Source organism: Lissotriton vulgaris, chromosome 9 (assembly GCF_964263255.1).
Source record: "Lissotriton vulgaris chromosome 9, aLisVul1.2, whole genome shotgun sequence".
NCBI classification, from domain to species: Eukaryota; Metazoa; Chordata; class Amphibia; order Caudata; family Salamandridae; genus Lissotriton; species Lissotriton vulgaris.
In genome coordinates this window covers 967,973,055-968,000,496 of record NC_141697.1, presented here as the reverse complement: position 1 = coordinate 968,000,496, position 27,442 = coordinate 967,973,055, and the positions used below count along the sequence as shown (strand labels likewise).

Sequence of the window (27,442 nt, the reverse complement as noted above, 5' to 3'; positions counted from 1 at the left end):
TATACAAATTAGTATTCCTGTAATACCCTTAGTGAATGGACACAAAATATCTAAAATGGGAATATTCATATACAATTAGTAAAAATAGAAAGGACAGCGCCCCGTTTGAACTATTATTAATAGGGAGACTATACATTTCAGGGCAAATTAACAAAGGATTTATGACCGTGTACTCTTTATTACCACTTGGTGTTCTCAAAACAGTTTACCAGTCTGATTCACAAACTGCAATTTTCGTACTAAATAAATATTTTGCTCAAGTAACTCTACTCACTTACTACTTTCCTCAACTGTTACAACTGAATTACATTATTAAACATGCAGTTCACAGACCTATGGCTTGTAAGCTCCACTTCTGTCTCCTGTTTTGTCTGTTCATAGATCCCTGCTCTGGTGGCAAAGATCTCTCTACACACAAGTATACTATTTTGTAGTAAATGTAGGAGGGTCAGAGAGAGTGGTGGCAAATGGAGAATAACTACCAAAGGGCTTAGAGATAAACAGGCTAATACAAACTCACATCATCAAAAAAGTAACACCATGACAATTTACAAACTTCACTTCTAAAGTTACTAGAACATAAAAGGGTATAAACAGTTTCAAATGTATTCCAATCCAGCCTTGGAGTAAGACAAGCACCATACACAGACACTCACAAGTCCTGCAACATACTCCTGTACATAAATATGGAGGCAGGGAGAGGGGGAATAAAATAACATCCATTAACTAAATTAAATTAGTTTGACATTTAAATTATATATGTAATATATTTTTTTATTTTATTTTAAATGAAAAATACACTTAACCAAAAATTAAAGTTTGAGCTTTAATTAAAAATGTCAAAAGCATTTACATTAATTAAACACCTACATGTTAACAAAATGTATGAAATATTAAAATTAGAAATGCTACAAAATGTGGGTATTATTTTATTTTTATTTAAAGATTACTTTTATTATAACTCATCTTAAAATATCGAATTCAGAGATTCTAGGTAAACTGAAATCGGGCTCACCAGCTGACCCACTTCCCATCCCGATACTCAAACTACTTGACACTCCTCAGCTTTCCATGATCTGTAAAACCCTCAATCTCTCATTAAAAAATTCAACTGTCCCGGCAAGCTGGAAACATGCCATGGTGACACCTCTTCTGAAAAAGCCCACTGCCGACCCTAAAATTCTCTCTAATTTCTGCCCCATCTCTCTTCTGCCTGCATTCTCCAAAATCTTGGAGAGGCACATCCACTTCCATCTTACCCAGTTCCTCGAGGCCAATGACACACTTCACCCTTCCCAATCAGGTTTCCGCCCTGGGTTCTCCACCGAAACAACTTTCCTTGGCGTTACAGAAAACCTACGTCATCTTTTGGACAGAGGAGACACAGCTGCGCTGATTTTGCTTGATCTCAGCGCAGTATTTGATACCATTTCTCACACCCTACTCATAAAGTCCCTTACCTCGATGGGAATCGGCGGCCAGGCTCTGGGCTGGCTGGCATCCTTTCTTACTCACCGTATATTCCAAATCTTCTCAAACACTGCCACCTCCAATATCCATGCGTCCCCCTATGGAATACCCCAGGGCTCGGTACTTAGCCCTCTTCTATTTAACCTATATGTAACACCACTGGCCCACATTGCTGAACAAGAAGGTCTTACTCTGTTCATATATGCCGATGACTCCCAGATCACTTTTTCCCGCTCTAATTCGGACCAAGCCTCCACCTCCCTCCTCCAAGCAGGCCTAAAGAAAATTTCAAACTGGATGAACGACAATTTGCTCAAATTGAATGGAGGCAAAACCGAAGTCTTAGTTATAGGTCAAAAGCATGACCTTTGGAGCTCTAAGCACTGGCCATCAGAGATGGGTGCCCTCCCTCTCCCATCTGACCATTTTCCTAACTTGGGGGTTACCATTGACAACCGTTTAACTATGCAGCATTAAGTAAATAAGGTGAGGGCCATCTTATTTACCATTCTGCGATGGTTAAAGAAAATTATCTGGATGCTGCCCTGCGATACCGAGAGGTCTGTGGTCAATGCCCTGATAACCTCTTGGTTGGACTATGGCAATGTCCTTTACCTAGGGGCAACTAAGGCAGTAACAAGACGCCTACAGCTTGTTCAAAATGCCGCTGCGAGACTGCTATGTAAAAGTCACAGAACTGATCACATTACGGGGCACCTCCATGACTTACATTGGCTTAGAGTTGTGAGTCGGGTCAAATTTAAAACCCTGCGCTACATGTATAAAATAAAATGGGGTACTGCCCCCCGCTACCTGCAATCCATTGTCCACACCTACACTCCTGCACGCTGCCTCCGATCTTCATCTCAAGGCTATTTCAGCGTGCCCAAATACAGACTCTTTAGAATGGGTGGTAGGTCCTTTTCTCTTTTAGGCCCTAAACTTTGGAATTCTCTCCCCATGAATATCCGTACAGAAACCAGCTATGTCCGATTTCGCAGAGCCATCAAGACCTGGCTGTTCAATCAATAATTTTCCAGTACATAGGAAATTTTCGGTCCTCTAGCACACTGCCTTTTTCAGCGCCGGGAAACCCTTTTTGGGTAGCTGTCGCGCTCTATAAGCTTAATAAATAAATAAATAAATATTAATTCACATTAAATATGATTGCTAATGTGCTATAACATTTTATTTATTAGTTACTTAATTTACATTTATGTTACACTTTAAAATATGTTCAATATTAATCTTTTTTAAAGTAAGTCTACACCTAGCGGCAAATATGCACTCAGAAATGCTGAATAGCAAAAACGTATGGAGTTACACCAAGGTGTGAGAGAAAATATACACATGAGTAAATCTACACATGTATATTTAACTTTGCAAATCAGCTACTTTGTCGATTGGCCACAAAGATATGTTATTCTGAAATATATCTCACTCTTCCCCATTGTGGATTTAAATTCACTGTATTAAATATTAGACATTGATTTCATGTTTACCACATCACCGTATACCAATCATATAGTCTTTATCATTCCACATTTCATCGAAGAGCTGCAGCAAAATACTTACTCATTTCCCCAGTCCAGTCGCACAGTGATGTGTCTCTTCACCTCACGCACCTGGTCCTGTGTCAGATGACCTGATAGCAGCTGCCGCCGCAGATCTATAAGTTCATTCATTACATGTCGAAGCTTGTAGAATAAATCCACCTTGTGTTTCTGAGGTAGGTAGGTACAAAGGGAATGAGGAGTAAATTCGCACAGAGAGGTATGAGATGAGAGGGTAGAGTTAAGAGAGAAAAAGTGAGTGAATGATTAAAAACCAATGAGGTTACAGAATGATGAGAGATAATGTGGGGAAAGGTAGTTTGAGGAGGGTATTATTGTGTCAGGAAAAAGTAGGTGTAAGGGGCCAGGAAAGAGGATATAGGAAAGATTGTGGAAGGAAAGATCAGGAAGGAAAGGAAAGAAAGCAATAAATAGTATTATTATACTGTGATCCCTAATTTTTAAAACATCCTTTACTACCATATACCATTGAAATATTGAGCAAAAGTCACAGTCATTAAGCGTGTGATTGTAACATCAAAACATACTAGTTAACATTTTTCCCATCATTATTGCTAATATCCTCAGCACACAGAGAAGGAGAAGGACCAGGACATTAGGCTTATAAAAAGGAATCCATGTTTTTTGTCAGGAGATCTATTGCAAGCTTCACATTCTCAAGGTCTTTGATGCAGCATATATACTTAGTTTCAAAGAGCTGCAGAAACCTGCATTGAGAACATTATTGCTGTAGCAAGAACAAGGAAAAATAGTAATGTCATATGATTTGCAAATGAGGTTTGATTGTACAAACCATGATGTGATGATGAAAATAGAAGGGGAAGTGGAAACAAATCCTACACCCACACCTACCTAACAAGCCCAGCACCATTATTCCAGTAGTACTTCTGACCCCTTCACCTTCCCATACACACAAAGAACAAATCTTAACCAATAGTAACCACATATCTACTAAGAGTCCAAGGAATAAGATCACTGATAACCCAGGTGAATACCCTTGCTTCCACAACAGAAATTAGCAAAAATAAATACAACATATTTGACCTATTAATAAATACAAAACCAGACATACTATTTGTCACTGAAACCTGGTTTGGAAAAGACATTGTCCTAGTGCACCATGAAACTATCCCCCCTGGATATCATGCCATTACATATAGCCATGAAAGGAAAGAAGGAGGTGGATCCACCATTGTATTTAACCCCTTCGCAGCTGGGTTAATTCCTCTGCTGTGCTGGGGGCGGGAGGGCGGCGCGCACAGCGCCCCAGTGCTCATGACGAGCTCAGCTCGTCATGAGGCACGGTGCTCGTGTGCTCATGACGAGCTGAGCTTGTCACGGCCACACCAGTTTCTTCAGAACGTTCAGCACAGCAGGGGAATTAGCCCAGCGTGCGAGCGTTCCACGGCTCATGACGAGCTGAGCTCGTCATGAGCACGGAAGGAGTTATGGACACCATAACAATCACCAGTTTGAAAGTCGTTACTGTACAACATTGTGAAGACCTTCTTTCTAGATGCCCAGCCCCATTTTAAACTTCTACTTCATCTTGCTCTAAAAATCTCCACCCCACAACAGAGCGTTTACTGACGCTTTCTTGAACACGGTCTTAGATTTATCAACAAAACTGTCCAATATATCTATACTTGGTGACCTAAACATCGGGTTAGATAAACTAAATACACCTCAACCTAATGCTATCATATGAATACAAACAACTTACAACAGGTCATCTCTGGGGCCACACACATAGTAGACAAATATTGGATGTAATTATCGCCAGTCCAGATTGCACCACTACTCAACAAAACTCATATATTACAAGGACAAGTCATCACATCATGATCTTTTCATTCAAGATTCCAAATAAAGTATCAACCAAAGCCCACCAATTCACAATAGCCTATATACAGCGAAGCAAAAGAAACATATAGAAGTTGGAATCTCACTTAACAATAAATGCTCAATTTGAAACAGTACTGTCAGTAGGCAGGCTCTATGAATATGTGTCCTCGGCGGTTGACATACAAAATCCTTTTGGATGAATGAAGAACTAAAAATATTACAACTCTAAATACTTCAACTCAAATGGCTCAAGTCCAAGAACTCAAAAGCCAAAATGTGTCTACATAAATACAACACAATGAACAAATCATACATAAAGAAGGCTAAACAAATCCACTACTCAATCAGGATCATCAAGGTCAGATTCCCAACCAACAAACTTAATAAAATTCAATCGGAATTTCGCAACCCATTGAGCTGTCAAACCTCCACCCCACTTTCACAAGACTGAGGCATTAAACTAGCAGAGTAATATCTAAACAAAGCAGACACTCTGCATTCTTATCTCAATAAAAACCAAGAGAAAATAATCCTCACATTCTACACTGCCAAGAATAATCACAATATATTCTCAACTTCAGAAATTTTAAACTCAGAATGTAATGTCTTTCTAAAGGCTACAAGCCCAATGTGACTGTCCTTTGGACGTCTGCCCCCCACACATTTTAAAAAAGATCCTGCAGTCAATTTCTACATCTATACCCATAACATATCAAATCAGATTCACACAGCACCTTTCTCCTCCACTGCTTACTATGCAAAAAGAGGAGAGGAGTTCCACAAGGATCTATCATCTCACCTCTAATTTGGAACACATACATGAAATCACTACGGAATCTTATCAACAGTTTAAAATTGACCTGTGACAATGCTCAACACAAATAATTCTCAAGCGATAAAATCTAAGGACATAAGAATATTAAAACTTGAAAACTGCCTCATAGCCATTACTTTGCCCATGCAAGTGGCAATATTTTAGAAATTCCTACCTGCAAAGATCAGAGCCACTGGGAATCACATAGAGTTCAGAATCATGGTTAAGACCTGGTTGTACCAATGTAATCCAACTTCCAAAATGACTCAACAAATTTTCCACACTTCATCAATTCCTACCAACAGACAGGACCCTCAACGATCAAGGAAGTGCCAATTCAGCTGAATGCCTTAAAAAAGAACCCCTAAAATCTGGGAGACCTACATCACTCTGGAAACTGAACACCCATGCATCTTTAGCTGATAAACACATAAAACAGAATAATCAATGTAAACCCCACTGTTTGTACACTGCTCAAACTCTCAACAGATCAATCTAACAACTCACTAACCAGAGATACTACATAGCTCAGTACACCACATGAAAAACAAATACAAAGTCAAACAATTTCAATAATGTTCAATGTCAATGTAAAAAAGAACAGACTTTATCAATGTCATCAACAGCCAAACAGAGCAACCTAAGAGGAAACAATTTATATCACCTGCCAATAGGGCATCAACTGTCAGCCTTTCTTTCTACTCATGTTTACTCAATTTGCAACCGACCTCAACAATCCAATAAAACACATACCCGAGAGTAACCGAATTTGTATCAAAGGATTATTCTCTCTCCTTTTCTATTTGAATGATACTCGTTACACTCCATCCTCTGGATGCTTCACTGCTTCTGAGTTTACCCTACATGTTACATGCATGTTGCGTTACTCTCTACTAAACCTCCGTAAACTAACCAAATCCCTATTTTACAAATCATAAACTCTCCTTCTGAGTAACACGTCCTGCAATACCATAACCTTTTAAATCTGACTACCCATCCTACTCTCATAAACCACAATTTATAATTGTGTTTAATCTCTTAACCTCTCCTCGCTATCCAATCTCATCTACCCTATTTGCTCCTTATAAACTTAATACATCACCACTTGAACATGTAGGAAATTCTCTCGTTTCTTTAGAGCAAAAGACTAACTCAAAAACCAAAAAAACGAAAGCAATGATTAACCCCTCCCATGCTGATGACGGAACCGCTCCGTCATCAGCTGCGGTGGCGCTGTGCTGATGACGGAGCGGTTCCGTCATGGCCCGCCCAACGCGCCTGCCCGGCGCTGATTTTGCGCCTGCGCGGGGCGTTCTATTGAGCGGGGCGGGCCATGACGGAACCGCTCCGTCACGAGCACAGCTCAACCGTGGTTGGTGACGGAGCGGTTCTGTCACCAGCATGCGGCCGCCGCGCGGCCGCCCCGCCCTGTTAGCGCTGCGTCAGAATAGCCGCCGCAGCTAAAGGGTTAATAAGCACTGCATTAACCTCTAACTTTGGGCTACGGAGTAGAAAGCTACCTGCCATAAAGCACTCTATTGAGTCATTAGGGGTAGTAAGTGCTATATAAACACAAATACAATACAAAGTAACTGGAAAAGTATTAGACAATGCATTGCGCTGTTGATTTTAAATGCAAATGTACATTCAGGCACAGGAAGATAACGTGAATTGCATGGAATCGCACATCACTTGGTTAAGGGACAGATTTATAAACTGGAGGATGGCTCATTTCTCTGCAAGGGGGACTGAGTAAATTACTCCATCGCCCTGACATAGGTCCTATCCACTAGATTTGAAATGACCACAGAGCAGAGAGTCATTTCTTAAAACATCGCCAAGAACCGCCTTCACAGCAGTTCCTGTGTCAGTGCCTTTTGCCTTTGGTATAGGGCTCCAACATCATGACGGAGCCCTGCACCAAACTGTTTTCAGTTTTATTTAAAAAAAAAATCTTAAAGCAGAATTTTCTTTTTGAAAATAAAAAATAAAATGCTCCCCTCGTCATGTAGTCCTCTCCCATGGCGAGGGAAGCATTTAGTAGTTTTCATTGCCCTTTACCGCCATGATTTTTCTGGCAGTGACTGACAATGAAAACTGGCCTCTAATTCCACCCATCAGAGTCAGGTGGCTGGAATTAAAGGCCTGCATCTGGTGGTCCTTACAACACAGGGCCCTGGGAGGGGTTTAAACTAAAGGTCTGCCTGCATCTAAATTAAGCGGGCAGACGAGTATGTTGGTGGTAAGCATACTTTGTCACTGTTGCAACAGAGTATGCTTACCACCACACATAAATTGGGTCCTATGTCCTCAAAGTGGGATAAGAAGCTGGTTTCTATGATCCAAAATCAGCAACGTGTGTACAACTAGAGCATTTCTTCACATTTTCATTTTTGTTTCCTGAAAGAAATGCTCCTCTTCCAAAAATCCATGCACTAATCACCTAATAGGTATGGTGAGGGCAAATTACAGGCCATAATCAACAAAACTATGTACAAATATATGTAACGGTTCTTTACACCAATGTCATTCTCGCAAATGCCATTTGGATCCTGAATGAAATGTTGCAAATTCTATTGACCCTGCATTTATAACTAATACCATACTTATTTCTGATTATTAGGAGCCATTCATATTTGGCTGAAGTATTGCCACAAAGAGATGGGTTTACAAAGCTTATGTGTTAATCCCACAATGAAATGTTGCATGAAGGGCATAAATATTACAATAGCACCTTGTGAAACATCCCAGGCAAGCAATAACACAATTTTTGAATGAATGAATATCAGTTTCATTTTGAAACATGCTAATGACTGAAACTCTTCTGCCCTCTTCAGGAACAAAAATAGGATTGTGCCCCCTTCAGTAAAAATGAAACCAGGGTGCAGGGATCCGAGTTCTGCAATATTACAAGATGAAAATACACACATACATGGTGATTCGTGGCCTCAACTGAACCATGTCAGTCTTTTTTGCTTACAAGACTCTTAAAATAAAAACATTGAATTTGTGTAATAAATCTAGCTTATAGCATTGTAAAATTGCAGAACTATGATGGTATTGTTCAACAATTACTGATCTTGCCACACAGCATAAGTCCCATATATTGCTTGGTAGACTACATGCAAAGTGTGCAATGTTACTGTGGAAAATAGACCCTTCTGCAAGTTACTCAACCTTTGACGGCCAAGGAAGTGTAAGTGTTGGACCCGGCCCTTTTGGCAGGTTCACCCCGAGACTTTTTGCTTTTTCCTAGCCTGTTTCTGTGACCTGGTGTTGGTGATTTTAGGCCTCTGCGCACTTTTTCACTGTGGTACAGTGTAAAGTGTGTGTGTAAGGCTCTCACACACCTTTCCATTCCCTCAAAAATAGAGTTACCGGTAGATTTGCACTGGCTGTGAGTGTTTAAGTGTGTTCCATGTGTGGTTTTAATATTCAGTGCACTCACTGCTGTTCGCAGTGAACTAGATGAAATCCCTTCCCTAGCCTTCGAGACACATAAAATTCTAAGCTAACACAGGCTTTTACTATCTTTACACAATGGCTCTATGCAGAGCACTTTTAGATAAAAGACTTTCAAAATGAAACCATGTAATACATTTCGAATGTATTATCTTTCTCACTTGACAGTTCATATGGCATTATCGGAGTTGATAGAGTAAACATTTCCCTGAATGTAAAGCCGATGTGCAGAGACACTTTAGCGAAAAAACAGACAGACCTGTTCACAAGCTGCATGTTGTAGTGTGTTTAGTGGTACTACAATGGTAGTGCTAACATACTACACAATGCTGTTCAAAAACGTGCATGCTGAGGTTCTGCCTCAACTATCTTTTTCTGTGCGGAGATATAGGCCCCGATTGTGGAGTCTCCGCACACATAAGTATACATTTTAGTAGTAAAAGTGGGAGGGAAAGGGAGGAGGAGCTGGAAAATAGGGAATTCTTATTACTGAAGGGGAGGGGTTAAAGGAGGAGGGAGAAGGGTTCTGGGAGAGTTATGGAGGGGTTTGGAGAGGGAAGTGCACGCATCTAGAAAAAAGAGTAAGCCCATTCCTTTTCATAAACTGCACTTTAATGTTCTTACAGCCAAAATGGAACCAAAAACAACAGTAAATGTACCCCAGCTCCCTGTTGGAGTAAGCCCAGCATTACCTATAGTCAGTCACTTGTATTCCAGCACCTTCCAAAAATAATGGAGACAGGGACTTAATATGAAACCTTATAGGGAATAAGGTTAAATTAAATTATTTAAAATAGATAAAAATATAAATACATGTATTGAATGTTAAAACATTATTTTTCTCTGCCCCAGGCGAAACTGTGGTGAATGGGGGTATGATTTGTGGCGTTGGCAAGGAGCAGTGAGGTAGGACCAGGTGTCAGTGTGAGTTTGTGTTTGGCAGTACAGTGATTGAAGATGGTAATATAATACTTGTTTGTGCTAGTGTGGTGGTGTCAATGTAAGTATGGCACAATGAGGGGATAATGAAGGCAAGGGGAAATTCTAGATGAATTTGGGTATTGTGGTGGCCTGCAATGTGCTGACAATGTTGGGGTCAGGCATTTAGACTAACCACAAATTAGGTCTTGCATTGCTATCAGTCCAGTGTTGCAGCTAGACCTAGTGCCACCCGGGGCAGCCCCTAAGATTGCCGCCTGATAAGAGGGGGGCAAGGGGTTTCGGCAAACGGAGACTTGTCCCGGGGGGGGGGGGTGGGAATGGTGATAGTAGGCGGCAGGACTTGCTTACCTCTGCCAACCCTAAACAGAGTGCCACCAGGGCGGACTGCTCACCCGACATCCCCCTAGCTACGCCACTGTATTAGTCCCTTTGCCAGACCGCAACCGTCCACAGACTTTCCAACTGACATGATGTCACTACGTGTAACAAATTTTGCCAATCTTCACAATGCAAGACAGGGAATAGACACCATCACACAGCAGTAACTATGGGGAGCTGGAAACTCCTATGCAGGTTTGGTAAAGTCTCTGCAATGCTGTAATACAATGGTGGGTTGGCAACTTGACCCGGACATGGAAGGTGGTATCACATACATTCATATGTACAGCTGGGAAGGGTCGGCATGGTTTTTCAGACAGGCATGGTGATACGAAAATCCATCCCATTCTCCAGGGTCCACCCTCTTTAAAGCCCCTCCTCTTCCTCCTCTATCACAGTATCAAAAGGAGGAAATGATTCCACGGTTGGCAGGCATGTCAGTGCACGCTAAATGGATTTTCTATTTTTTGGTGAATGTATACAGGGTGAAGCATCCAATCTCCCCAATCAAAAAGACATGATGAAGCGAAAAAATGAAAAAAGGTTTTTACAGAGTTTCTTTAATGGTTTAGCCTTCAAACACAAAAATGAGGTACTACAAAAACACCAGGAATGAAGGAGTAAAAGTAAAGTGCGTATTTTGTCATTCCTGTAAAAGAGTGCGTCTTGAAGAAACGTATTGTTTCTTGGCCGCTCAGGCGGAACTGGAATTAGCAAATGTACTCAGTGGCGCGAGCACCAATTACAGTTGGGCCCTTTGCAAGTCACCAATGCAATCAGTCCAAAACAAACTCAGCCTTTCTGTGTTAGGAATGCTGAAAGCACATCCGGTACGGTGCATCCTGCATTAGGCTAATCCAAAATGGCCCACAATATACCACACCGTCTTGGACATTCTATATTGACTATTGTTATTCAAGCTGTGTGTATTGTGGGGTAGCTTGCGGGGTGCAGAGGCAGAGTATGAAAAAAGAAAGCAGCTTACTCCTGATTCAGTAACATGTTCATCACAAGACCATTTACCATCAGACCATGGAGAGCTCACGCCTACTTAATTGAACTGGAGCACGCTATGTACAAGGTCTCGAACCAAATGAATCAATTACAAAGCTCCACCTTTGTCATTAATTCAGAGTTGAACTAATCAATGGAAGCGACTGATCGTAGTTACACAACTTCCATAGTCACACTTGAATAGCACCTGAATGATCCACGAAGCTTTTTTAAATAAGGTAGTAATGGGCAAGACTTGGTGAAGTTGCACTTACCATGATGGGCAGATGGAAAAGAAATTATCTCTGCTGAAGTGTGCGTCATAGTGCATGTATAGTGACTTAATGAATGCCTAAATCCATCATTAAATGAGAAGGCGTTTTCATTTAAAAGCCAGACCTATTGGCATTTAAAATACCTGCTTAATAGATTGTCCTGCTGTTTTACTAGGACCATGTCTGGTTGCACTGAGCAAGATCTGAAGAATTTATCAGTTTATAAGAGCTTCTATGGCCGCCCTTCCAATGCTAACCACCGGGGCTTAGCTGCCATTGTTACAGAAGGTGCTGTGGCGAATATAGCACATTACTACCTGATGCATTACATTGCGTGCTTTTACAACGCGGGCGTTACAACAACCACGCTGTTAGTAAGCGATGCATTTACACCGCAAACCATTGCAACGACTTCCAGTAGGTGACGCGCTGGCCTTAGGAGTAGTATTATTTACTATTCCTACTCCAGTTTGCACAACAATAGGGAAGGTGTTGGATTTCATCTCCAATACCTCAGCGCCCCGTACTGGAATTCGTAATGGTTTGCGATGTAAATGCATTGTGTACTAACAACGAGGTCGTTGTAACAACCGCATTCTAGTAGTACTGCGATGTAATGACAGCATTGTAAACGCTGTTTCCCGCAAAGGCACAGGGACTCATTGAACTCCGATAATTACTGTATTTTACCACTTCAGCAGCAGTTAAATTGACGTGTTTCCTTGCTTGCACCAAGGCCCATGATACCCTGGGTACATTATTTTCCACACAACCAATCAGCAGCAGATGCATACACTATGCATAACATGAGCGTATTTGTCAGTTCATTTGTATGGATTAAGGCACACATTTTCTCTGCAATCAGTCTCCACCTCCATCAATTCATTAGTGAATGCAGGAAGAACGCAGACTTGTGCATACTCTACAAGCTCTTCACCTTGGTTTACCCAGAAATGAATTACAGGCAGGCAACTTTAGCTCTGGCTCCTGTGCTCACAATGTCATAACAGAAAGCCGAAGGCTCTCTGTTCTGTCCTCCTATTTGTCAACCAGTCTCCATCTTAGGGACCTGGCTCTGTGGTAAATAAAATTTACCTATGCGGAATTTCTATGCGGTAAAGTTCAATAAGAATAACTCAATCAAAAAATGAGAGGCAGAGTCCGTGGCATCTGAGTTTATAAGGGTTTTATTCCATAAAATGGAATTGGTTCGAACCAGGTATCATGTTCCATCACCACGAAGGTTCAGGAAGGGATAGACAATGCTTTATTAACAGAGTACAATATATATAGTAAATGCATATAATGGTGATGGATACAGAAGGCGTAACAGCTGAGAGAAAAGAGATAAGAACACATGTACGTAACAGAAGGCGTGCACGAGGGCGTACACGGAGGTGTGTGCTAGACAACGTCACATGAAAGTGTCACAGGTGGGTGGATCCATAGAGGAATCCTGCAGTGTCAGCAGAAATATATGGCAGAGATGCGCGCGCAGCAGCATGACGTGTGATTGACGTGGAACTGGAGGGTGAAGGGGACTTGACATTTAGCACGATACGTGGAGACAGAAGTCTGGCGTGTCAGAACAACCTAAACCCAAATCATATCTAATATCTTGTGTTTGAGGAACTGTATTATCTAGAAGGAAAGGTCTCTCGGGCAGAGGCTATTCTATACTGACTGCTAGTGCATGCATAAGTGACTACGTGTCTACGTGTAATGCGAGGGGGCCATGGGCCTACCATGGTAACGGGAGCAATGAATTACTTGCACGGAGACAGAAAGGCCGGGCCCTTTGCTCTGCAGCTGGGGAGATGTTTTCCTAAATCACTAGACAGGAATGTATTTTCGAGGAGCGGAGCAGATAACTTGAAGGCAAAATACAGTCTTGGCAGGCAAGCAGGCCGAGCCGGGCACCGCCCGCCGCACAGGGAGTAGGGTAAGGGTCATGGATGCAGATCCAGGCTGCAGCTTTCAGAGACAGAAGGCAGAAAGGACTCGATGGCAGAAATCAGGGCCTAGCTCGCCAGAGCCAGGAAAACGTGAAAGTGCACCATGTAAAGACGGTGGCACGGCATACTTAGGAACTGAACATTCGACCCATTCATGGTGGATCTGAAAGAGAACATGTTAACGTTGGACGCAAATGTATTTGCGTCTTCATAGCTGGTTGTGGAGGGAACATTAGGCATGGGCGGAAAATCCGTTCCGCTCGCGGATTTTGCGGATTTTCGGGAAATCCGCAATCCGCGAGATTTGCGAATCTCCCGCAAAATCCGCAAATCCGCGAGCAGCGGATTTTGTTCGCACTGCTCGCACTGTTCGCGTGAGTTCGCGCCCCGCGAATAAGTGCAAAATTGCAGAAATACGATCTTAGCAAAACTGAAAGTAACTACTTACCAGGTTCAAAAGTTCAGGCTCATCATTAGTAGCCATTTCCTGTAGTGCTTCCTGAGGGGCCCCTCCAGAGTTCAGTTGCCAGTTGAAACTATTATGTGACCCTGCTCTGAACCTCAGAATAGTTACACATATGCCACAAAGGTCCTGAATTACAGCTAAGGGAGACAAGCAGGAGCCAGGCTGGAAGTTAAAATCCATTAATCAGCCCCTAATTCATTATTGTCAGTTGGGGCAGGGCAGGTGTTGTAACTAATTTTGCAACAATGAAAGCACTTAGCAAGTGCAAAAGATCACTAATCAGGGCGCACTAAGGAAGCAGGTGCCAGCTAAAAAAATATTCTGTGACACATTAATCAGCCCCAAATTAATTCAGGTCACTTGAGGCAGGGAAGGTGTGCTTTGCTTTGCCGAAAATAATGTACACTGGACAACCAGAGGGTGTGGTGATGAAACAGAGGGTGGCATGGGTGGGCCAGAGGGTGGCATGAGTAGTCAGAGAGTGGCAGTGGTGACAGAGAGTGGCAGTGATGAAGAAGAGTGTCCCAAACAGGCTGGACACGTAGAAACAACAAGTTCGTGAAACTTGCGACCCGAAAGGTAAGTTCGCAATTTGCGAAAGTGTACAAAACCCTCGCGAACTGGCAGAAACACGGGCGAACACAAAAAAAAAAAATCCGCAAATTCGCGGGAATTCGCGGATTTTGCGGATTGCGAATCCGCAAATCCGCAAAATTCGCGAACGCGAGTTCCGCAAAATTTGCTCATGCTTAGGGAACATACATGTACTTGAAGCACGTATATGGAGCCGTTGGGGTCTACGTTAGGGGACACAATTGACCATAAAAATTCATATTACCTCATTCCCTCCTTGTCCCCTACGGACCCTTCATGATATATCGATCTTCATTAATCCATCAATTTGTTCATATAACATCATTTGCTCTTCCTTTTTCTGGCGGAATTTGGAACGTGAACTTGAATGGGGAAAACATGATGTGGCGCACAAGCCGCAAATCGCTGGCCCACACTGCAGACATAGGCAACAACTGAACACTACGAGAAGGGCTATTCCGAGGAAGGATAGGACTTTCCATCCCCAGGCTGATAACATGCTCCAGAACCAACCAGACCAAGTCCAGGTGCCTGGATTCTGGTGTATCTGACTTGCAATCTTGTGGAGACGGGTTATGGCTCTATATACTGATGGTGCGTTTTCTGGAATGAAAACACAGCAACTCGATCCGATGACTCTACAAGCTCCGCCCCTATCGGCCAGGATGACGTCAAGGACAAGACGATTCTGAAGAACAACAATCCGCATAGCAGACTGCTCCTCTGTTAAGTTGCCTAGGGCGGAAGTAGTTTCATTCACTACTGCTTCGAGGGTTCTGGTCAATTTACGTATCAGTTTACCATTAAAGACAGCACCTAAATAGGGAAAGAAACCTTTATTGAAGTCTGTATACTGCTCCCATGCCGTTTCAGTATAGTCGACAATCGGGAGATCTCTCTGGGGTCTATTGTGTACTAGATGGGAGTCCCTATGATAATCAGGAGGGGCTAGGAAAACAGGTGGCAGAAGGAATGCAATGTAACAAGTACCATCCCAATCTAGAGGTAAGCGTATATATGCTGTATGACCACAAATGAAATAGGAATGACGGGAAGCTTTGAATGTAGACTTGCCTTTATCACTGAATTCGATCACAGTAGTACATCTACTATGACCCAGGTGTACTGAACCATTCTTTCTGACACATAATTCACCTTTGACTGGTAATACTGACATTGCGGGCAAGACTGGTTCGGCTTCGGACTGGACATTCAGAATCATGAGGTTAAGTGTAAAATTACCTAATCCATATACTTCGTTTTCTAGATCAGTCCCTGTCCTTTGGGGAAGACCCTCCTTGTCAGGGAAACATACTTTATGCAGAACTGTGTTCAGATTTCCCCATACCCAATTGCCCTGGTAAACTACAGAATCAGAATCCAAAGAATTCATTAGACTAAACCATGCACCACAGGAACCATTGTGTGTGAACGGATACGGAAAGAGGGGCAGAACTCCCTTGTATTTCTGATAGGGAGGGAGTCGGCCACATATCCAACAATTGGTAGCATTGCTGGTCTGATGGGAATGATGTAACATACTAATGAATGTATTGTTGCGCAGCGCAAGTCGGTAAGATAACTCGTGCGGAGGCAATTCACTGAAAGTATGCTCGGCAGTGACATTTGAAGAAGAATGTGCACGTTTGAAAATAGGAAAGTACATGTGTAGCAATATGCTTGCAGCAATAATCATAAGACTCAGAAAAACATAATCAATAATGTCACAATGCAGTGACTACGGAGAGATTTACAGTATTCATGTTTCTTGATCTGTTTCTGTCTATCTCTCTCTCTATTGGGGTCTAACTTGTACATGTCAGGAACCTGTCTAACCGCTTCACCTAGGGGAGGACTTAAACAATTAAACTGTCTGACTTGCTAGACCTCAACTTCATGCGAAATTCTTGAGAAGGAGTTTTCTCTACCAGGGGGAGTTTAGTATCAGTCTCTGGAAGGGGGCAGGGCTGGGAGTCTAGTTTCGTAGGCAGTCCATAGTGTCTTTTCACGTGACTCGAGTGGAGCCAGCCCTTGCGGCCCTCCACTTTCACTGCTGTCCTTGTTGTTAATAACACGAGCTTCGGCGCCTGCCAACGGGGCTCCAGCGGACTCCTCCTGTCGAAATTCCGGATAAAAATGTATTCACCAGGGACGATCTCGTGTGGCTTCACCTCGGTGTTGTCGGGAAAGGCTGCAGCTACCTGTGAACGACATGATTGTAGTGCAGACATCAAGGAGGCAAGGTAATCTGTCAGCATATTACAGTCAACATCTGTTATTTTACGAGGCAGAGGCGTCCCCCACATATTCGGTGGCCTACCAAAGACCACCTCATACGGGGATAGCCCTGTTCTTGAATGTGCTATCATTCTCATGTAAAAGAGTGCAACTGGTAAAGCTACTATCCAGTCAACGCCTTTCTCTCTACATATCTTGGCAAGGCGAATTTTCAGGGTCTGATTATGTCTCTCTACGAGACCTGCTGCTTCGGGATGTCGGACACAGTGGAACTTCCACTGATAACCTAGCAGGAGTGATGCCTGCTTCATAAGCTCGGACGAGAATGGCTGACCATTATCTGAGTACACGATACGGGGCAAACCATACCTGGGGAAGAATTCACGAACCAGCTGCTTGGCAGTGGTCGGAGCAGTGTAATCTGGGACTGGATATGCTTCTGTCCAACGGGAGAGTGCACATACAACTACGAGGACATATTTGAATCCTCGACAACGTTCCATCTGGATATAATCCATCTGGAGGACTTCAAAAGGGTGATCGGGAGGATGAAATCCACCTTGCTCTACGGGAATGCCTTTACCTGGGTTGAACTGACAACAGATCATGCAAGTACGCACTTTCTGTTTGGCTGCTGCTCGTAAATGCTTATTGAACCAAAGGTTTTGAATACTGTCTAACATGGCTTTTTCTCCTAAATGTGCAGGACTATGTACTGTGTTAATGATAACTTGAACCATAGAGTCGGGGAGGAACCATGTGGCTTTCCCCTTCGTCATCCATCCCTGTTCTGTCTGGATCCCTCCTAGTTCAATCCATTTCTTGATTTCGTCTGGTGTAGCATGTGTCTGTATGTTAATTACATCTAGGGCGGGATCCCTAACTGTCATGCAATGTGTCGGTGTCGGGACTATTGTCTTTGTCAGGTCAGTTGCGTGAGTCTGAGTCTGAGCTGTATGCTTGGCTGTTCGGTCTGCCAGGTCGTTACCCTGGGAAATGGTATCTGTGACTTTCGTATGTGCCTTGCACTTCATGATGGATATCGCTGTAGGCAAATGTATTGCGTCTAACAGAGCTTGGATGAGGGGACCGTGCTGGATTTTGGCTCCGTGAGAGGTCAAGAAACCTCTCTCTCGCCAGAGTACACCGAAGTCGTGTACAACTCCGAAGGCATAACGTGAATCTGTGTATATGTTAATTCTCTTGTTCTTTGCTCAAATACAGGCTTGAGTCAGAGCGATGAGCTCTGCTGCTTGGGCTGACAGGGTGTCAATACAATTCGTTTCTATGACTTCAGTTTCTGTCGTTACTGCATATGCGGCCACTAACTCTCCTGTACTTGTTCTCATACATGAACCATCCACATAAAGTGTCAGGTCTGGATCTGGTAATGCGGTGTCTGTCAAGTCTTGTCTGGGTTTCGTCGTAATGGTAATGACTTCAACACAATCATGTGCCAAAGGGTCTGTCTCACTTAATGGCAGAAGTGTAGCTGGGTTCAATGTATTGCAACGTCTGATTTCTATGTGTGGCTGAAACAATGTCAATTCATAACCTGTCAGTCGTGCTATAGTCAAGTGCTGAGTCTGTGTTCGGTTTAAAAGAACTTCCACGGAATGTGGAACCTGTACTGTCAATTGGTGTCCTAACACTATGGAATCACTTTGTCTGATTGCTAGAGCTGTTGCTGCCACAGATTTCAAGCACGCAGGCAGAGCCTGGGCTACTGGATCTAATGTACTAGAAAAATAAGCACACGGTTTGTGTGAACCTGCTTGATCCTGGGTGAGTACTGACAATGCAGTACCTTCACGTTCTGTGACAAAAAGTGTAAAAGGCTTGCTGTAACATGGTGTCGCTAAAACAGGTGCTTGACATAAGGCTTTCTTTAAGTCGTCAAAAGCATGTGTATGTTCCTGAGTCCAAGGGAGGACAGTCGATGTCGCTGCCTCCTGGGTTGTCAACTGTATGAGTGGCTTGGCTAGAAATGCATACTGAGGGATCCATTGTCTACAGTAAGAAGTGAGGCCTATAAAGGCCCGTACCTCTTTTTGTGTCTTGGGTTGTGACATGTTTACAATTAACTGGATACGGTCAGGTGTTAGCTGTCTCCCCCCTTTGGACAGCAAGTGCCCAAGGTAAACCACTTGCTGAACACAGAATTGTAGCTTCGAAGGAGACACTTTGTGTCCCTTGTCAGCCAGGAAATGTAAAACTGTCAGTGATTCTTGTTCACATTCTGGTTCACTACGGGCGGTGATCAGTAGATCATTGACATACTGAAGTAGAGCAGTGTTGTCAGGCATGTGAATACTGTCAAGTTGTCTTTTCAATGCTTGGCTATAGATGCTGGGGCTTTCTGTGAATCCTTGAGGTGCGCGTGCAAATTTGAAGCTTCGGCCATTTAAACAGAATCCGAAAAGATATTGGCTTTCCGGATCAATTGGGACACTAAAGAAGGCGTTCTTCAGATCAATTACAGTAAAGAACGTTGCCTCTGAATCAATAGCTGTCAATAATGAAGAGATGTCTGGAACCACAGGGTACTGTGGTCCAATGCATTTGTTCAATTCTCGTAAATCCATCACTAATCGATAAACTGGGGGTGCATTTGGATCAGTACGTTTAAGAATGGGAATGATAGGGGAATTACATAGATTGGAGTCAGTTTCTACAACCACTCCTTGTGCAATGAGTTCGTCAATGATTTTCAGTAAAGCCACTACAGCATCTGGGGGTAACTTGTATTGTCGGATTCGTGGTAGTACTACTCCTGGCTTGAGTGTGACACGATATGGAGTGATGTGCATACAACCTACATCAGTGGGGCCTTGTGCCCATAAAAGTGCAGAAAAATTCTGTAATCTGGAATCAATATCTCTCAACACATAGTGACCCTTAAAGTCACGCAAAAACAATCTTACTCCTTCCGGAGAACAACAAATTACAGCTCCTAGAGCCTTCAGTGTCTTGATACCTAACAAGTTTTCTGGACATGATTTCGTGAGCAATAAATCTGTAGTGCGAGACAATGGACCAACTGAAAGGGGAACTGGTTTCGATACTTCATTTACAATAGGCTTTCCTGAAAATCCAAGGGAAACATTCTGTGAGCCTGAGAGGGGTGCCCCTGGAACCTCGTCGTGACTGATTGTTGTTCTGCTTGCCCCTGTGTCAATCAAAAACTTTCTATCTTTTCCTAATACTTGACTATGTACGTAAGGACCCTCTTGATCCACAGGAACCTCAATAAGAGGCAAGCCAACCTCCCTCTCTAGGCTGTTTCATGTGTATCACTGGTATTCGGGATAATCAGTTTGTGCATACTGGTACATCTGCTGTGTTGTATGTTGTGTTGCGGCAATCGGTTGTGGCTGTGGTACCGCTACGGTCTGTACTGTCTGTTGTGGAGAAAGCATAGGCTGTACATTCTGTGGTACGTGTTGTTGGACCTGGTCTTGTCTAGGTTGACGTGGTCTCTCTTTAGTTTTACCTGTAGATATATTGTGTTTCAACACTGCACAATCGTTTACATAGTGACCTGGCTGTTTACAATAGTTGCATATCCCTTTAACAGGAGCTGCTGAATTATTGGACTGTGTCATGCCCTTTTTCTGACTGTCAGCTGGAACTGACTGAGCAACTAGCATTTTCATTTTCGTGTCTTTCATACGTCTTTGTTCGTGATCATGTTCTTCTCTAATTCTGTTCTGGTGGTACTGTAACATTTGTAACATTTGGGAAGGCGTGTTTGCTTGCCATGTGCTCTCGACTTTCAGTACACGATTCTTAACTTGGGGCAGGGAATTCTCGACTAATTTAGATACAAAAAGGAGTGGGTATGACTCGCTACTTGCTTTCAGGCCACTATTAATAATAAAACATTTCTCAAATCGGGAATAAAAATCACTAGTGTCTTCGTCAGGTTTCTGTTTGCAGGCTGAGATTGCATCCCAGTCCTCCTTTTTAGTTGCCAACAATCGTGGCAAGACCTGTACTAACAATCCTGGTAATGCTTTAGTTTTGTCCCCAAGACCTAAACCTGGGGTTCGGCCATTTTCTTCTGTTTCTAATGCAGCCCAATCAATCTTTTTGTCTCCCACCTCCCATTCTTTTTCTTTGAGTTTCTCGTAAATACCGGTAGGCAATAACACTTTCAATATTTTCATAATGTCGGGATAGGTATAATCTCCCATGAGTAACATGTCTTTTATTTCACGGTGGAAACCTGCAGGGTCTTTATCATGAATGGGCACTAATTTCTTCATTTCCAATAATTCCACTTTAGTTATGGGCGTGTATACGAATACACGTGTAAGGGTGTTATCATTATTCCTGACTGGATGTACTTCTCGCAAGGTATTCTGTCTGTCTATGTAAAACATTTTTCTTTCTGGGGGTGGAGCTGAAACAAACTGTGGATTCAGGAAGGCACTATATCTGTGTCGATGTTCTAAAATTACTTTAATTAAATCGGTACCCAGGCCTCTCCATTTATTCATGAGTAACTCTATTAGTACATCAGGTAAGGGACCTGGATCAGAATGTTGGCTCTTATACAATATAAGGAGGTGCTGTATAATGTACATACCAGCTAGTCGCTGTTCGTCTGGGGAAAGATTAAAAAATGTTTGTGCTAATGCGTCATCATTATATTTATCAGAATTGTCAGCCCATTGTACTGCTGACCTGGCTAATTCTTGTTCGTCCATGGAATTGAGTACATGGTACCCCATTCGTTCTTGAAGTATTTTATCGGTAGCCTGAAATAAATGTTCAGGAGTCTTCGGATTTGACATGGCAGAGTGAAAAAGTCTCTTACTTTCCGGGCGTAACGTTTTATTAAAGGATCTACCCTTTCCTACATATGCTATTGTTTCTGTATGTTCTGGCTCCTCCTCCTCTGAGGATTCATTCTTGTCATTTTCTGCTTCATCTTCAGCTTTCTCTTTTTCATGAAATACTGTTATTTCTTTACAGATTTTTCTGTACATGGCCTCTACACATTTCTGTTTATCATGTTTTCCGTCTGCAATATTCTGACCCCATGTAGTTAGTACCTCCATCTCTTCTTTCTTTACACCAGGTCGGTCTCGTTCTCTTATGAAACAGTTTATGAGGAATCTTAAAATCATACTTTGAATGTCTACTTTCTGATGTGCCATGGCCTCGTGAATACATTCCTGACCCTCCCCAGTCTGAACAAAACAATATATCCTGTTTAGATGATTTTTCATTCCTGGAAATAGAACTAAAAAATTTGCAGCACGTCTTATACGTATTGAGGCTAATATCATGCAACCGTCCTTGCCTGGTACTGGATCATATCTACAGTCTGTAAGATACTCTTTAAGCTTTTCAATTGGGACTGCTCTCGGGGTACGTTGCATTGCTAGTTCTCTAATAGTTAATCGCTGTACTGGTGGCGGGGTATGGTAACCTCCTGATGCACCTCCTGAGGCGGAGGCTTGAGCATCACCTGTCGGTAGGGCCGTGTCAGGCCCAAAAGGATTAAGCGGATTAATAGGGGGTGCAGGTAAGGGTGGAGAAAGCAGACCGGGAGGGGTAAGCTGTTGCGGACCTGGGGGGCGACGATCAGCGGGTGGTACAGGTGCAGGTGGGACATTAGTATATTCGGGAGCTACGTCGTCTAAATAGGAAGAAAGAAAAATATCTGCTGCGGTCTTGTGACGTAATTTAGTCGGAACCAATGGAGGGGGCAGATCTTTCGGTATTTCCGGGGTCGCCTTAGGCAGGCCCTCGGCCAGGACTGGATACAATCCTGTCATAATGGCATTACTCCATCTATCGTATTGTTCCATTCTAACTCGTTCTCCTTCTTCTAGTAGTTCTTTTTCTTTGGCCTTTTCAGAATCCTCTCTACTTTTCTCCGCTTTTCTGAGTGCTTTCTCTGTCCGTCTGTGTGATTCTTTACGCCATAGTTCAATGGCATCTTTCTGTGACTGTCTGGCTTTCTTTTTCCATAATGCTTCTTCTACTCTCATGATGCAATCGGCATCCTATGTCCCTGTAACGGGCCATCTCTGATTCTCTGCTAAATCCTTAGTGTAATCCACCCACAAGTCGAGATATAATACAGCGTCTAAGCCGTGCTTGTGGTACATAAAATATCCGGGAGTGTCCTTGGGTGGGATGGGAACAGCTTCCTCGAGTATCCCTTTTCTAGTTCCTATCTGTTTCAGTTTAGAAAACAGCGGCATTTTGAGCCTTGATACTTGATACTTGATACTTACTCGGACTTGGACACAACTAATACAATAAACACAGTAATGAAAATCAAACAATCACTCATACCACGACATTAAAACACATTAAAACATTTCGGAAAACGGACAATAACTTGATAGCTGAATACTTGATATACTGCTAAACAGTACAGATACACTGCTAAGCAGTGCAGACCGGGTCTGTGTACCCAAACCCGTCTTGACCGGACACAAATTAATGCACCCGTCTAGATGCGTCCCCAGCAACGGTACTCACCGGGAAGCACGGAACGGAAGGCCTCGGAAACTCGACACTGGACTGGACCGGACTGGACTGGACTCGACTCGTGACGTAGGTACTTCGGAACTTCGGAACTGGTGGGCCTCTAAACACCTCGGACCTTGCTCTCTCGGCTGGGCTCTGGTCGGGATCCTCCGCACTCCTCACCGCCTCGTCTGGGTGTCGATCGCAGCCTCAGTCACCTCCGTTGGCCTGAGGGAGATACAGGAAATCCTGCGGGTACGCGTAGTTGTCCGTCACGGCTGTGGCAGGGGACCAGGCCTGCAACGCACCGCCGGCGCGTAAGGTGGGGGAGGGGTCCCTGTTCGGGCGCCAAATTATGTGGTAAATAAAATTTACCTATGCGGAATTTCTATGCGGTAAAGTTCAATAAGAATAACTCAATCAAAAAATGAGAGGCAGAGTCTGTGGCATCTGAGTTTATAAGGGTTTTATTCCATAAAATGGAATTGGTTCGAACCAGGTATCATGTTCCATCACCACGAAGGTTCAGGAAGGGATAGACAATGCTTTATTAACAGAGTACAATATATATAGTAAATGCATATAATGGTGATGGATACAGAAGGCGTAACAGCTGAGAGAAAAGAGATAAGAACACATGTACGTAACAGAAGGCGTGCACGAGGGCGTACACGGAGGTGTGTGCTAGACAACGTCACATGAAAGTGTCACAGGTGGGTGGATCCATAGAGGAATCCTGTAGTGTCAGCAGAAATATATGGCAGAGATGTGCGCGCAGCAGCATGACGTGTGATTGACGTGGAACTGGAGGGTGAAGGGGACTTGACATTTAGCACGATACGTGGAGACAGAAGTCTGGCGTGTCAGAACAACCTAAACCCAAATCATATCTAATATCTTGTGTTTGAGGAACTGTATCATCTAGAAGGAAAGGTCTCTCGGGCAGAGGCTATTCTATACTGACTGCTAGTGCATGCATATGTGACTACGTGTCTACGTGTAATGCGAGGGGGCCATGGGCCTACCATGGTAACGGGAGCAATGAATTACTTGCACGGAGACAGAAAGGCCGGGCCCTTTGCTCTGCAGCTGGGGAGATGTTTTCCTAAATCACTAGACAGGAATGTATTTTCGAGGAGCGGAGCAGATAACTTGAAGGCAAAATACAGTCTTGGCAGGCAAGTAGGCCGAGCCGGCACCGCTCGCCGCACAGGGAGTAGGGTAAGGGTCATGGATGCAGATCCAGGCTGCAGCTTTCAGAGACAGAAGGCAGAAAGGACTCGATGGCAGAAATCAGGGCCTAGCTCGCCAGAGCCAGGAAAATGTGAAAGTGCACCATGTAAAGACGGTGGCACGGCATACTTAGGAACTGAATATTCGACCCATTCATGGTGGATCTGAAAGAGGACATGTTAACTTTGAACGCAAATGTATTTGCGTCTTCATAGCTGGTTGTGGAGGGAACATACATGTACTTGAAGCACGTACATGGAGCCGTTGGGGTCTACGTTAGGGGACACAATTGACCATAAAAATTCATATTACCTCAGCTCTTGCATTCAATTAACATAAAAGAACCCACCTACTGACATACATCAGAACATTGGAAACGTTTACATTCATTATGGATTAAAATAATTATATCATTACACTTTATATACATTTTATTTATTAACATTTTGATTAAATATAATATAAATTGGATAATAAGGTTTTTAGCTGTTTAGTTTTAGAAATTAGGCTTCCTGTCAAGGAAATTGTTCATCGAATTCTGCACGACTCTGTGGATTGAATTTCACCTGTCCTAATATGGTATCCCAGTCCTTGCAAGAATCTTTCTACACTCCTTTGGAACAGGCACAAGCTGCTTACTTGCAATCCAGGTGTGCCAATGAAGAGCTATCTCCACCCAGAATGCTCCTGTTGTGCCTGCCTGTCCTGAGAATTATTATTCATATGTTTCCTGCGTCTGGATGGGAGTTCCTGCTTACATTTTGTACCATTTTTGAGCTTTTTTTCCTTACTGGTGTTAGTTGGCTTCTGCCGTGGAGTGTGTTCTTGCTCTCCCTGGTTTCCAATGTCTCTACTGGCTTGTGGTATGAGTTCTGATGGCAATGCATGCACACATGCCTCACTACTGGACATTTTAAGACCTGTTTGGTGCTTGTTCTGGTGTTTGGCTGTCTTTCCATAGTTCCTCGCTGGGTTCCTGTGTTTGATATCACCGAGAGACTCCATAAGTGGATGTGGATTTCCTTCAAGGTTTTGGGGCGTGGCATGGATGCACTACTATGTCCTTCCTGCTACGCTCGGGTCTGGGGTGTACTTGCTGTATGTGTGGTGTCTGGAGGCTAATTTATTAAAAGAAAGATGATTGCTTCCCTTTTTATTTAGATCTGGCTTTCGAAACAGCTTTAGAGTCTCCGCAGACTGTCAGGCTCTGATTGTCCAAAAATGCATATTTCAGATACAAGGGGCTCTAGAAGGGCTTTTAGTCAGCAGGCTTAATCCATTGGCCTGTTGAACTATCTGTTGGAAATTGCCCTTTCTAGTGTTCTTTCCCTCGACTTTTTGCTTTTCTCCTCTCCAGTTTTCTGCTGCTCTGGATGCTAGCCTTAGGACTTCGAACACATTTGACACTGCCATTCAGTGCTAAAGTTCTTTACTAGTCATATACGTGTAAGTCCCTTGCCAAGGGGAAAGACATATACTCGGGGCATGTATCTCGAATGCTCCTTTGTGGGCCTGCAGCTTGGGTTGTGCGTCCATGGACGTAGATCATCGATTGTGCTAGAGGTTTGCCCTGGTGGGGCCGGTGCGCACAGGTTACTGTTGCATGGTTTGATCTTTAAAAGTCTATGTGGCAAGGTTCTGCATATCTCTTGCTATCTTGGAGTTTTCCCTGGTGATAGGGTGTGGTGTTGGGAAGAGGTAGGGCATGTGCATGTGAGCGTGCAATAAGTGCAATTCGGGCAATGGTCGTGAATGGCACCAGGTTGTGTGTTCGGTATGACAGGCCTGCTTTTCTTATTGGATTAGCATGGGGGACTGTAGAGGGAATGTAGGGAAAGGCTATTGAGCAGTATTTTCTATGGGCAGAGTAGTAGCAGTATCAGGTTTGATACTGATGAGCTTGCAATCCACTCCAGTGGTGCATGAGGAACTGACATTACATGTAAGGAAATGTCACTTGGGGAAAGTGGACATTTTGACATTCATCACTCTGTGTGCCTGTTGACCTGGCTCCAAATAACATTTGGGTGCTATGGGGGCAGCTACATCTGTCCATTCCTGATTGAAGGCCATTAACTAGGGGGTCGAGGGAAACTGTGGACTTCTGACTCTGAGGGCCCTTCTGGGACAGTTACATAGGGTAGGGGTGGAATTAGCACCTGCATTCCAAGGGGTAGGGTATTGACCCCACTAAAGATAGTGATCTACCCTCCTGGGGTAGGATGGCAGACAAGATAGAATTTAGAGAGGACCTGCGCATTTCAAAGGTGGCCTCTTGAACTGATTGCATCTTCAAAGGCCATCATGAGTATAACTACTGGGGTTCTGGCCTCAGCAGTTGGAGACGTTTTTATATTTGAAACCCTACTACGCTGGTTTGACGCTGGGATATGGACATGGGGAATCATTAGGGCAGAAGGGACTGCAACTGGATTATCTGCAAACTTGTGGTGGCCTGGAGCTTGTCATGCTGCAGGAAGGGGACTATCACTTGGTGGATTTTGCCTGGACATTGCTTGCCTGAAGCTAAGTCCTGAAGTACTCTCCAAGGGCCAGTTAGCTGGTCTCCTGTCCACAAGATCCCAGGGACACATAGGATCTTACTGTTACCACAAGATCTTAAGCACCACACGGGGTGAGTAGAAACAGGTAGAAGTGATCGTTGTTTGGGACAAGGACTGTCCTGACGTACACCATCATCATGCTGTGCA

General features: G+C 43.4%; 1 protein-coding gene across 1 annotated transcript in view; it reads right to left on the bottom strand.

The window, feature by feature from the left end:
• DOCK3 (dedicator of cytokinesis 3) overlaps positions 1-27,442 on the bottom strand; it is a 1,414,611-nt gene that overhangs the window by 510,229 nt on the left and 876,940 nt on the right. The window contains exon 6 of the mRNA XM_086938817.1: positions 3,046-3,194. Within this exon, the coding sequence (XP_086794943.1) occupies positions 3,046-3,194 (149 nt within the window). The remainder of the gene's footprint in view (positions 1-3,045; positions 3,195-27,442) is intronic.